Source organism: Suncus etruscus, chromosome 1, assembly GCF_024139225.1.
Source record: "Suncus etruscus isolate mSunEtr1 chromosome 1, mSunEtr1.pri.cur, whole genome shotgun sequence".
NCBI lineage: Eukaryota > Metazoa > Chordata > Mammalia > Eulipotyphla > Soricidae > Suncus > Suncus etruscus.
The window spans coordinates 101,766,210-101,779,101 of NC_064848.1; the positions used below are offsets into that span (position 1 = coordinate 101,766,210).

General features: G+C 38.2%; 1 protein-coding gene across 1 annotated transcript in view; it reads left to right on the plus strand.

The window, feature by feature from the left end:
• ABCB1 (ATP binding cassette subfamily B member 1) overlaps positions 1–12,892 on the plus strand; it is a 99,122-nt gene that overhangs the window by 64,006 nt on the left and 22,224 nt on the right. Inside the window, 2 exon segments of the mRNA XM_049776430.1 lie at positions 343–426; positions 10,442–10,645. Coding sequence (XP_049632387.1) covers positions 343–426; positions 10,442–10,645 — 288 coding nt within the window.

Genomic DNA, 12,892 nt, shown 5'->3' on the forward strand with positions numbered 1-12,892 from the left:
TGGCACCAAAAAAAAAATGCTTTTGACAAACAGAATTTTGGATTAAGTCCCTTTGTTGTGTATTGAGTATCAAATCCTGACTGCTAAAGGCAGGGGATGTAGGAGATAAACAAAATTGATTTATAACTGCTCCCAGAGCTATGTGTCTCCTAAGTCAGGGTTAAAGATAATAAAGATTTGGGTCATTGGTGATGGGAATGTTACACTGGTGATTGAGGGGGGGGGGGGTCATCTTATATGACTGAGACCCAACCACAATCATGTTTGTAACCAAGGTGTTTAAACAATATATTTAAAAAAAAGATAAAAAAGAGATAATAAAGATTTGTTTTTGTGCCACAGGATATGAGCTGGTTTGATGACCCTAAAAATACCACTGGAGCACTAACTACCAGGCTTGCCAATGATGCTGCTCAAGTGAAAGGGGTATGTGTCACATGTTGTTTGCCAGTACTGTGACGTTCATATTGACTCTCGAATAAAACATTTTCTAGAAAGCATTGGTTCTAATCATTAAGAAAATGTTTGATTGGGGAGGGGGAAGCTTTATGTTCTAGTCATAGCACAGAAAAAAGGAAAAAGGAAAGGAGTCAGTAGGTGAGAGAATGTTTAGTGAAAGAAATAAAAACCTTTTAAAACTTAAAGCAAAAATAGAAGGAACCACTTTTTGTAAACTAGAGCTTAAATTTTTCTTTCATTAATCAACATAACTAGAAACTTATCAGGACATGTTTTGGGAGGGGAAGGTAGTCAGTTAGCCCATGACATGCCCTGAGGCTCAACTGTCTCTGAAGGCGTGTATGTTCAGTACTTGAGGTTGGAGAGGCAATACTGCTCAGGTCCACAGTGTGGAGGGGGAAATCCATGTGCATACACAGACCAGAGCTATACCCATTAGGGCTGGGGGCTGAGGGGGCATGCAGATAAGGGGATCAGACTGGGGGCCAACACAGTCAAAACCAGTTTTCCAGCTCTGTAAGCCTGCTTAGTACACTTTGATTTGTGTACAAGATGGAAATTTCTTCTTCAATAATTTTAGTAAAAATATACAAAATTATATGGAACTTAAAAAACATGATTTCAGCCTCATCCTGGAATCTTATCTATTTTTATTCTTTATTCTTTTATTCTTATTTTATAAGTGCTCCTTCTGTTCATATATGTAAGAATAAATAAGGTTATGAGTATAGAAGTAAGCAGTAAATTTATTCTGAAAGTATTATAAGATTGTCATATAAACATTAGTAATTATCATTTAAATACAGACTTCTAAGCTTCAAACAATCAAATCAACAAGAAAATTGAGGTTTAGATCATCTTAAAGAAAGCCTAACAGACAGATGTGCATTACTTTAGAGAACTAACAATTTCCTTAGAGGGACAGCTGGGCCATGCTTGAGTCTTCATGGTATGACATTTAGGCAGATGTGCTGTTCAGGGACAAATAATATTAGGATATCACCCATCACCAGACTAATTCAAATTTGTATCAATATTTATAGTAATAAAATTTATTTTCATATTTTTAATTATAATATTTAACTTTATCATTCATGCAGCAGTTTTGTAGCTGTATTTTGGAGTAGGAGGCTCAATCCTGACAAATATTAATTGGAAGATATATTACTATGTTTCAACATTTTACATATAAAATGATGTTCCTTTACATTTTTTTATTTTGGTATTAAGACTCTGCAGAGGATAAAAGCAGAATTGAATCAGGTTGAAATCATGAGCCAACTAATTTTGATATTTTTTTCTGAGAGAAGATGATTAAGGGAAAGATAAGGTTAAATATTTCTACTTGAAAAAGGAAGTTCATGATATAGGCCTCTTTTTTTCAATAACCACAAATAATTTGGAAGTGGGAAAGATGGCTCAATGGAATCAGTGCATGGCTTTGCATTAGGGAGGCCCCAACTTGGTCCCCAGCACCATATGGTCCTCCAAACATAGAAAAGACTTGTGAGCATCATGAAATGTGGTCAAAAAGAAAAAGGAGAGAAAGAAAAAAGAAATACTACAATATTTTTTTTCAATCCACATGGACATGGTTTGAAAGGAAAATTAAGAACAGGAAAGGAAGGCCGGAGAGATAGCATGGAGGTAAGGCGTTTGCCTTTCATGCAGAAGGACGGTGGTTCGAATCCCAGCATCCCATATGGTCCCCTGAGCCTGCCAGGAGCGATTTCTGAGTGTAAAGCCTGAGCGCTGCAGGGCGTGACCCAAAAACCAAAAAAAAAAAAAAAAACAAAAACAAAAAAAAACAGGAAAGGGAGACTAGAAAATATGGGAAGAAAACAAAGACAAAGAGTGAGATAGAAGTTAATGTCTAGTGTGATGAAAAGGGTGAAGTATAGTTTTGTAGGTATCAGGTATTAAAGTGGTCTTGTCTCATATTCCTTCAACCTGATGCTGTAGTTTTTAGACAATTACCATTTCAAACATCCTCTTTGAAATAAAGATAATTTTGCTATGATAGCTTTAGTACTGCTCCATCTGTTGTTATAGATTCTTTTTTTCTATATAAGGAACAGATGTGAACACATTAATGTTGGTTTTTAAAAGGCAAGAGTAGAACAATGTCATCAGTGCTAAATCAGATTAAATGCAGGAAATATTTCATCTTCTTCCAGTTTAAGAAGCTAGATCTTTTAGTTTTCCTTTCATATGCATTTCAAACGAATTTGTCAACTTTGATACATTTTACTTATTTTTGTGGCGCTAACTACAATTTAAAGCTGAACATTCTGAATTTTGAGAAGTTATTTTCTGGATACTTCCTCTTAACTGGGATTTGGGAGATGTTTGTGTAGTTAGTTTCTGTGGAAAAAGAATTTGTCCATAGTGTGTACAGGAGGAATTAACATCATCCCTGTGTGATATGTAACTTTTGGCCTTTGAAAAGAAAAAATGAAATTGGCTTTGAAGGTCACTCTACTCGACATCTGCGAAATGTGACTAATGTAAACCCTTTAATGTAAACACAGTAATTGGCATCATATACAAAGTAGTGTGTCCTTTCTAGTAGAGCTGTCTTTTTTACTTCTAGTACAGTTCCTTACTATAGAATTTGCTATCAGGCTGCTTATCACTAATACCCTTTTCCTCCTAATTGTTAGTTTAGCATCTCTATCATATAGGAGGTGAATGATTTCAGATGGTTAATATTGGTACACATGAGAGGAAGCAAATGTGGAAGCTGGAAAGAGGGTTCTGCTAAGTATTCTGTCCTAGAATTCAGATCCTAGGAAAACTTGGGATATTAATAAATTGAACTGCTCATTTAAAGGGCTGGAAAAATTTTGTCCAAAACTACAGACAGTGGTAGTGACCATCCTAGATGGTATTGCAGTATCTAAGCTATGCCTGACCTGAGATCAGACTCACTTATACAGAGGAACTTCTGGGAGCAGGAAACAACAATATTGTCCATTTCTAAGGGAAGCATATCTAGGGCCAGAGGAGAAAATTGCTGTGATTTTTTTTCAAGCTGGAGGAGAAAAATTCAGAATGATGGACTGAACTGACTTTGTAGTTTGACTTGTCAGGAGAGGTGGAAGTTCAAGTGCTTACAACTAAAAGTCATGCATTAGAATTTCTCTGGCATCCAAAAAGAAGGTTCAGATGCTTGCTTTATATTAATTATAAGTCAATTTATATTGAATTTTAATTGATTGCAAATAGACAAGTCATATTTGAATATCTGTAATGATAAATATTTGTGCATCTAACATTGGGAATTTCCAACATTCCCAATTGAATATAATTGTCAAAATCTTTGTCTTGATAATTTTCAGATATTGCTTGATCTATATCATAGTTTGATTAATGGAAATTTTCTGGGTGTTAAAAATTCAGAAGAGATAGAAATGTTTAATTATCTATATTACTGGCCTTACATATCTATACTTAGGCCATAAAATTTTTTATTTTGGAAAACGAACATCTTTTTTGATTGTTTTTGTTTTCTGTGTTTGTTTTTGGGCCACATCAGTTGATTCTCAGGGGTTACTCCTGGCTAGGCACTCAGAAATCGCTCCTGGCTTAGAGGGACCATATGGGATGCTGGGGGATCAAACCTCGGTCTGTCCTAGGCTAGTGCTTGCAAGGCAGACACCTTACCTCTAGTGCCACCGCTCCGGCTCCACAAATGAACATCTTATATGTAAATCTTTATATTTATGTCATACATGAAAAGATAATAGGTTTTCATGAAACTAAATTGTCATACTCTTTGAAGTAACCTAAAAATGGGTTAAAATTGAGAGAGCATAAAAACCGGCTATCCTTTGCAAAAGCTGGCTCCCTGTGTGTGACACCAGGCGGGGAAAATCCGCGAAAGTACACCGGCCCAGTGGGGCTCAGCTGTGAAAGACTGTGAGTGTGACCTGTCTATGTCTGTCTACTGTCCTCTTGCGTGAAACTCTTGCGAGTGGGGCAAAAAGAGCCTCCAGAAACCTCGCTCGCCCAGACGCCATTTTCAGGGAGGGACTTCAGAGCATAAAAACCGGCTATCCTTTGCAAAAGCTGGCTCCCTGTGTGTGACACCAGGCGGGGAAAATCCGCGAAAGTACACCGGCCCAGTGGGGCTCAGCTGTGAAAGACTGTGAGTGTGACCTGTCTATGTCTGTCTACTATCCTCTTGCGTGAAACTCTTGCGAGTGGGGCAAAAAGAGCCTCCAGAAACCTCGCTCGCCCAGACGCCATTTTCAGGGAGGGACTTCAGAGCATAAAAACCGGCTATCCTTTGCAAAAGCTGGCTCCCTGTGTGTGACACCAGGCGGGGAAAATCCGCGAAAGTACACCGGCCCAGTGGGGCTCAGCTGTGAAAGACTGTGAGTGTGACCTGTCTATGTCTGTCTACTGTCCTCTTGCGTGAAACTCTTGCGAGTGGGGCAAAAAGAGGCTCAGAGGAGCACGGCCGCTCCGCTTCACTACGCGGCCGCGCACTCTTTCTAAGGAAAGAACTCCATTGCAACAAGAAGGAAAAATCACACTAAGAACGGCGCTATATCACAGAAGCAAACATTTCTCTCTGGACTGTCTTCTCTGTTACATGCTCGGGCCTAAGATTTGACCCAGTGTGAGGCTTCATCCACGGAGGACTCCCCTCCCTTAGAGGCAAGTCAGCCCATCCAGAAAGGGAGGAGCCAGAGGAGTGTGCTGCCTACATCATATAGACAATGAATACCACTACAACACGTAGAAAAACCCACAATACAAATGTGACAATGGGGAAACAGCGCAGGCCAGCATCAGACATAGAGAATGAAGATGACAATTCTGAGGACCAGATAATGACTGAACAACTAATCAACCTCTCAGATAAGGACTTTAGACTAGCAATATGGAAGGTGCTCAACAGACTCCAAGAAACCATGGATCGAGTTGAACAGAACACTAATAAGAACCAAGAAAATATGAAGGCAGAAATGACAAAACTCCAAACTGAAATAACATGTCAACTAACAGGCCTGAAAAACTCAGTAAACGAAGTGAATGACAAAATGGATAAGCTCTGGGACAGGGTATCAGAAGCTGAGAATAGACTTGGTGCTGTGGAAGATGAGATACATAACAATTCCATACAGCAGGAGAGATTGGACAAAAAACTTAAAGCAAATGAGCAGACAATGGAAAAATTAGTCAAAGAATGGGAACAGACGAAAATAGAAGTCTATGATAAGATCAACAGAAACAACTTAAGAATCATTGGAGTCCCAGAGACCCAGGAAGAAAATTTCCAGGAAGAATCAATGGTCAAGAACATCATTAAAGAGAAACTTCCAGAGCTAAAGAATATATGTGATCAAATCCTGCATGCCCGAAGAGTACCAACCAAAAGAGACCCCAGAAAAACCACCCCAAGACACATCCTAGTCACAATGACAAATCCCACAGATAGAGACAGAATTCTGAAAACAGCAAGATCAAAAGGGGAAATCATGTTCAAGCAAGCTTCCCTGAGATTTACAGCAGACCTGTCACCAGAAACGCTCAATGCCAGAAAGCAGTGGTGGGATATTGTGACAAGACTGAATGAAATGAATGCTTCACCCAGAATACTATACCCAGCAAAACTCACTTTCCGGTTTGATGGAAGAATACATGGTTTCACAGACAAAAAACAGCTCAGAAACTTCACAGACACAAAACCAGTCTTAAGAGAAAAACTGAAAGACCTAATCTAAGACAAGACTACCCAAAAGACACACCAAATTTTGAAATAAAGATGGCGTTAAATCCCAGGACAATTCTTTCTCTCAACGTCAATGGACTAAATGCACCAGTTAAGAGACACAGAGTGGCTAAATGGATCAAAAAACTCAATCCAACCTTCTGCTGCCTACAAGAAACGCACCTGAATAGTCAGAACAAACATAGACTCAAAATAAAAGGCTGGAGAAAAGTTATCCAAGCAAACAACACCCATAAAAAAGCTGGAGTGGCCATACTAATATCAGATAATGCAAACTTTATACTCAGGAAGGTTGTAAGGGACAAAGACGGACATTTTATATTAATCAAGGGGTACGTAGAGCAGGAAGAATTCACTCTCCTAAACATATATGCACCGAATGAGGGGCCAGCAAAATATTTAATACAACTGCTGACAAATCTGAAAAATAATATCAACAACAACACAATAATTGTGGGGGACCTAAACACGGCTTTGTCAACACTGGACAGGTCAACCAGACTGAAACCCAACAAGAATATACTAGACCTGAGGAGAGAAATGGAAGAAAGAGGCCTAGTGGATATATATAGGACACTCCATCCCCAGAAACCTGGATACACATTCTTCTCCAATGTACATGGGACATTCTCCAGGATAGACTACATGCTGGCACATAAAACATACCTCCATAAGATCAAGAGGATAGAAATTTTGCAGACTACCTTCGCTGACCACAAGGCTCTGAAATTATTTGTGAACTCCAAAGGGACTCAGAAGAAACACTTTAACACCTGGAAGTTAAACAGCCTCATGCTCAATAACCAGTGGGTCCGAGATGAAATCAAGGAGGAATTAAAAAGGTTCCTGGAAACAAATGACAATAAAGACACAAACTCTCAGAACTTATGGGACACAGCAAAAGCAGTACTGAGAGGAAAATTTATAGCTTTGCAAGCACACATCAGGAAGGAAGAAGGAGCTTACCTGAGTAGCTTAATGACACAGCTAATAGAACTAGAAAATGCTCAACAAAAGGACCCAAGAACAGGAAGACAGAAGGAAATAACAAAGCTGAGAGCAGAAATCAACGAAGTGGAAACTCAAAAAACAATCCGAAAGATCAACGAAAGCAGAAGTTGGTTCTTTGAAAAAATAAACAAGATTGATAGACCACTGGCAAACCTAACAAAGAAAGAGAGAGAGAGAAACTTGATAACTCGTATCAGGAATGAAAAAGGAGAGATCACTACTGATATGACAGAGATTCAAAGGGTAATCAGAAACTACTTTGAAAAACTCTACGCCACTAAAAATGAGAACCTGGAAGAAATGGATAAATTCTTGGACTCTTATAATCTTCCACGGTTGAAGGAAGAGGATGTAGCATATCTAAACACCCCCATCACCATTGATGAAATTAAAACAGTAATCAAATGTCTGCCGAAAAACAAAAGCCCAGGTCCAGATGGATTCACTAATGAATTCTATCAAACTTTCCAAGAGGAACTACTGCCAATCTTGGCAAGACTCTTTCATGAAATTGAACAAACAGAAACACTTCCAAATAGCTTTTATGAAGCCAACATCACCTTGATACCTAAACCAGACAGAGACGCTACCAAAAAAGAAAATTACAGACCAATATCACTGATGAATGCAGATGCAAAGATCCTCAACAAAATCCTGGCAAATAGGATTCAATGCCTCATTAAGAAGATCATCCACTACGATCAAGTAGGTTTCATCCCAGGAATGCAAGGCTGGTTTAACATCCGTAAATCTATCAACATAATACACAACATCAATAACAAGAAAAATAAAAACCACATGATCATATCAATAGATGCAGAGAAAGCATTTGATAAGGTCCAACACCCATTCTTGATCAAAACTCTCAGCAAGATGGGAATGGAGGGAACCTTTCTCAATATAGTGAAGGCCATCTACCACAAGCCAGTGGCAAATATTATCCTCAATGGAGAAAAACTGAAAGCCTTCCCTCTAAATTCTGGCACAAGACAAGGCTGTCCTCTCTCACCACTCCTATTCAACATAGCACTGGAAGTACTTGCTATAGCGATTAGGCAAGAAAAGGATATCAAGGGAATCCAGATAGGAAAGGAAGAAGTCAAGCTCTCACTGTTTGCAGATGACATGATACTCTACTTAGAAAACCCTAAAGACTCTATCAAAAAGCTTCTAGAAACAATAGACTCATATAGCAAGGTGGCAGGCTACAAAATTAACACACAAAAATCAATGGCCTTTCTATACACCAACAGTAATAAAGAAGAAATGGACATTAAGAAAACAACCCCATTCACAATAGTACCACACAAACTCAAATATCTTGGAATCAACTTGACTAAATATGTGAAGGACCTATACAAAGAAAACTATAAAACTCTGCTCCAAGAAATAAGAGAGGACACACGGAAATGGAAACACATACCCTGCTCATGGATTGGCAGGATTAACATCATCAAAATGTCAATACTCCCCAAGGCATTATACAGATTTAATGCCATCCCTCTAAAGATACCCATGACATTCTTCAAAGAAGTGGATCAGACACTTTTGAAATTCATTTGGAACAATAAACACCCTCGAATAGCTAAAGCAATCATTGGGAAAAAGAATATGGGAGGAATTACTTTTCCCAACTTTAAACTGTACTACAAAGCAACAGTTATCAAAACAGCATGGTATTGGAATAAGGATAGGTCCTCAGATCAGTGGAATAGGCTTGAATACTCAGAAAATGTTCCCCAGAGATACAACCATCTAATTTTTGATAAAGGAGCAGGAAATCCTAAATGGAGCAGGGAAAGCCTCTTCAACAAGTGGTGTTGGCACAATTGGATAGCCACTTGCAAAAAATTAAACTTAGACCCCCAGCTAACATCATGTACAAAGGTAAAATCCAAATGGATTAAAGACCTCGATATCAGCCCCAAAACCATAAGATATATAGAACAGCACATAGGCAAAACACTACAGGACATTACAGGCATCTTCAAGGAGGAAACTGCACTCTCCAAGCAAGTGAAAGCAGAGATTAACAGATGGGAATATATTAAGCTGAGAAGCTTCTGCACCTCAAAGGAAATAGTGCCCAGGATACAAGAGCCACCCACTGAGTGGGAGAAACTATTCACCCAATACCCATCAGATAAGGGGCTAATCTCCAAAATATACAAGGCACTGACAGAACTTTACAAGAAAAAAACATCTAACCCCATCAAAAAATGGGGAGAAGAAATGAACAGACACTTTGACAAAGAAGAAATACGCATGGCCAAAAGACACATGAAAAAATGTTCCACATCACTAATCATCAGGGAGATGCAAATCAAAACAACGATGAGATACCACCTCACACCCCAGAGAATGGCACACATCACAAAGAATGAGAATAAACAGTGTTGGCGGGGATGTGGAGAGAAAGGAACTCTTATCCACTGCTGGTGGGAATGCTGTCTAGTTCAACCTTTATGGAAAGCGATATGGAGATTCCTCCAAAAACTGGAAATCGAGCTCCCATACGATCCAGCTATACCACTCCTAGGAATATACCCTAGGAACACAAAAATACAATACAAAAACCCCTTCCTTACACCTATATTCATTGCAGCTCTATTTACCATAGCAAGACTCTGGAAACAACCAAGATGCCCTTCAACAGATGAATGGCTAAAGAAACTGTGGTACATATACACAATGGAATATTATGCAGCTGTCAGGAGAGATGAAGTCATGAAATTTTCCTATACATGGATGTACATGGAATCTATTATGCTGAGTGAAATAAGTCAGAGAGAGAGAGAAAAACGCAGAATGGTCTCACTCATCTATGGGTTTTAAGAAAAATGAAAGACACCCTTGTAATAATAATTTTCAGACACAAAAGAGAAAAGAGCTGGAAGTTCCAGCTCACCTCAGGAAGCTCACCACAAAGAGTGATGAGTTTAGTTAGAGAAATAACTACATTTTGAACTGTCCTAATATTGAGAATGTATGAGGGAAATGTAGAGCCTGTTTAGGGTACAGGCGGGGGTTGGGTGGGGAGGAGGGTGATTTGGGACTTGGGTGATGGGAATGTTGCACTGGTGATGGGTGGTGTTCCTTTTATGACTGAAACCCAAACACAATCATGTATGTAATCAAGGTGTTTAAATAAAAAAAAAATTAAAAAAAAAAAAATGGGTTAAAATTATATCAAAGTGTTTACCTAATATTATTTATAATTTTTTACAGGCTATAGGTGCCCGGCTTGCTGTAATTACTCAGAATATAGCAAATCTTGGAACAGGCATTATAATATCCTTAATTTATGGCTGGCAGTTAACACTTTTACTCTTAGCAATTGTGCCAATCATTGCAGTAGCTGGAGTTATTGAAATGAAAATGTTGTCTGGACAAGCACTCAAAGATAAGAAAGAACTCGAAGGTGCTGGGAAGGTGAGTCAAACAAAATATAATTACCTATGTAGAGTGAAATATTCTAATCAGTTATGTTACTCTTTTTTACTAACTTTCAGGCAGTGTTTTTGTAATGGTTCCTCAAAGCAATATTATTTGACACTTATTCAGTAGATTGAAAACTGGAAAAAAGTAGCAAATTAAATTCTATTTCATTTTTTTATTTTTATGATTTCTTTATTTAAACAAGTGATTACAAACATAATTGTAGTTGTATTTCAGTCATAACAAGAAAACCCCCTTCACCATGCAACCTTCCCATCACCAGTGCCCCCATTTCTTTCCTCCCCATCCCCTGCCTGTATTCGAGACAGGCAAATTAAATTCTTAAGTTTACAGGCTGACAATTAATTCTTGATACTTATCTAGTTTTAGGCCATTATCTTCACATTATTTTTCCCTTTCTTTCCTCAACCTCCAAAGCCTAATTCAACTTTTTATTGGTTTTTGGGTCACCCCGGCAACGCTCAGGGGTTACTCCTGGCTCAGAAATCTCTCCTGGCAGGCTTGGGGCACCATATTAATGCCGGGATTTGAACCAAAGATCTTCTGCATGAAAGGCAAATCCCTTACCTCCGTGCTATCTCTCTGGCCCCATAATTTGACTTCTTATAACTGAAAATAGTCTATTCAATTACATAAAATGGGAGATGAAAATATGGAGCATTCCTAAAGGCTTTATATTCTGTGGACTTCAATTCATACCATTCTTTCATTTTTATCCTTTCTCTTCTTTTTATCCTATTTCTGTTTCTAGTCCATTATGGTGTGTGAGTAAAATATACTTGTCTCTTTTGTAAACAAATGTTTATATAGGATTTTATATGTACCCTTGACAGCTTAGAATGACCCTTATAAAGTATAAGGTCTGTTTTGTTTTTAGCATTGCTAAATCTCCCAAGGCTCAAGCTCAGATAAAACATCCTCCTTAGTTGTGCTTCCATCTGTTAAGAAACAGATCTACTGCTGGCAGAATGCAATCTGACATCTCATAATCTGTATCATTGTAGAAATAAGATATCAGAGTGGGGCTGACCCTAACCCTGTGTAACATATCTAGGATAAGGATAGAACTATCATTTGATCTTCTCTACTTTCCAAGGGCCAGGACAGGCAGAGATAGTGTACATTAAGGGTCAAGCATCTCCTTTCAAGGATAATAAAGATGGCTTTAGATGCTAATCCCCACCACTAACACTTTGCTCTCTACCTTCCTCCTACATCATCAGACTCTTCTTTCTGCTTCCTAGGGATCCTCAGGAAAATTGAACCCACTTCAGTGCTTTCCAGCAAGTACAAAGTACCTTCCTGAGGCTTTTGCCCTCTGGGCTCAATCCTGTGTTTAGGACTTGTTGCTGACCCACAGGCATCTGATCCACTGTTAGGGAATAACCCTCTGCTCACTTCCTTTAATAGTGTACTTTGTTATTTTTTTTTTACCCTTGTGGTACTGATTCTTCAACCATGGGGAAAAATAGAACACACCAATGTAGGAAGAGAAAATGACATGTCTTTATTTACTGAAATAGTCAAAATGTCCCAAGAAGGAGCCTTTAGGTCTCTGGTAGGAAGTATACAACCTGACTGGAGCTAATTTTTTGCAAGTCACACCTTAGCACCATAGAAATGGTATGTACATCAGACTGAAGATTCTTTGTTTTATCAAATGAATGAAGGAAAGAAATGCAGATAGAAACAGATCTGTATGAATATGGTAGGTTCTCTGAGTGAGGATGAGGTGTAAGATAAATGTGCTGATTCAGTGATCGCTCATGTGAGATAAAAGAAGCTAAGGAAATAGTAGTTGCTGAACCAATAGTCCACATTATACCAGTTCTCTAACTAGTACACATAACCAACTTTCATCTTACCATTATTCTGAAGTTAGCATTAGAGTATTATGTACCAGGCATCATGTTAAGATATACATTATTTCATGAAATAAAAAGAAAAAAAGAACAAAAAAAGATATACATTTTCCTAATGAATGCATAACATGTACATTATTTTATTTGATAATCTTATTGAGTTATTCATATAGATAACTGACAAAAACCAAGTGTTTGCGTAACTTACTCAAAGTGACAGAGCATCTGTCTTACTGATCTCCCCTGCTCTCATACTATTCTTTCTTGTCATTCTATATTCTACGTTGCTTTCACAAATGCTATACTGGTCACTTAAAAAAAGAAATAAGATTGTGCTTATTTTAAAATCCTCCTTTTA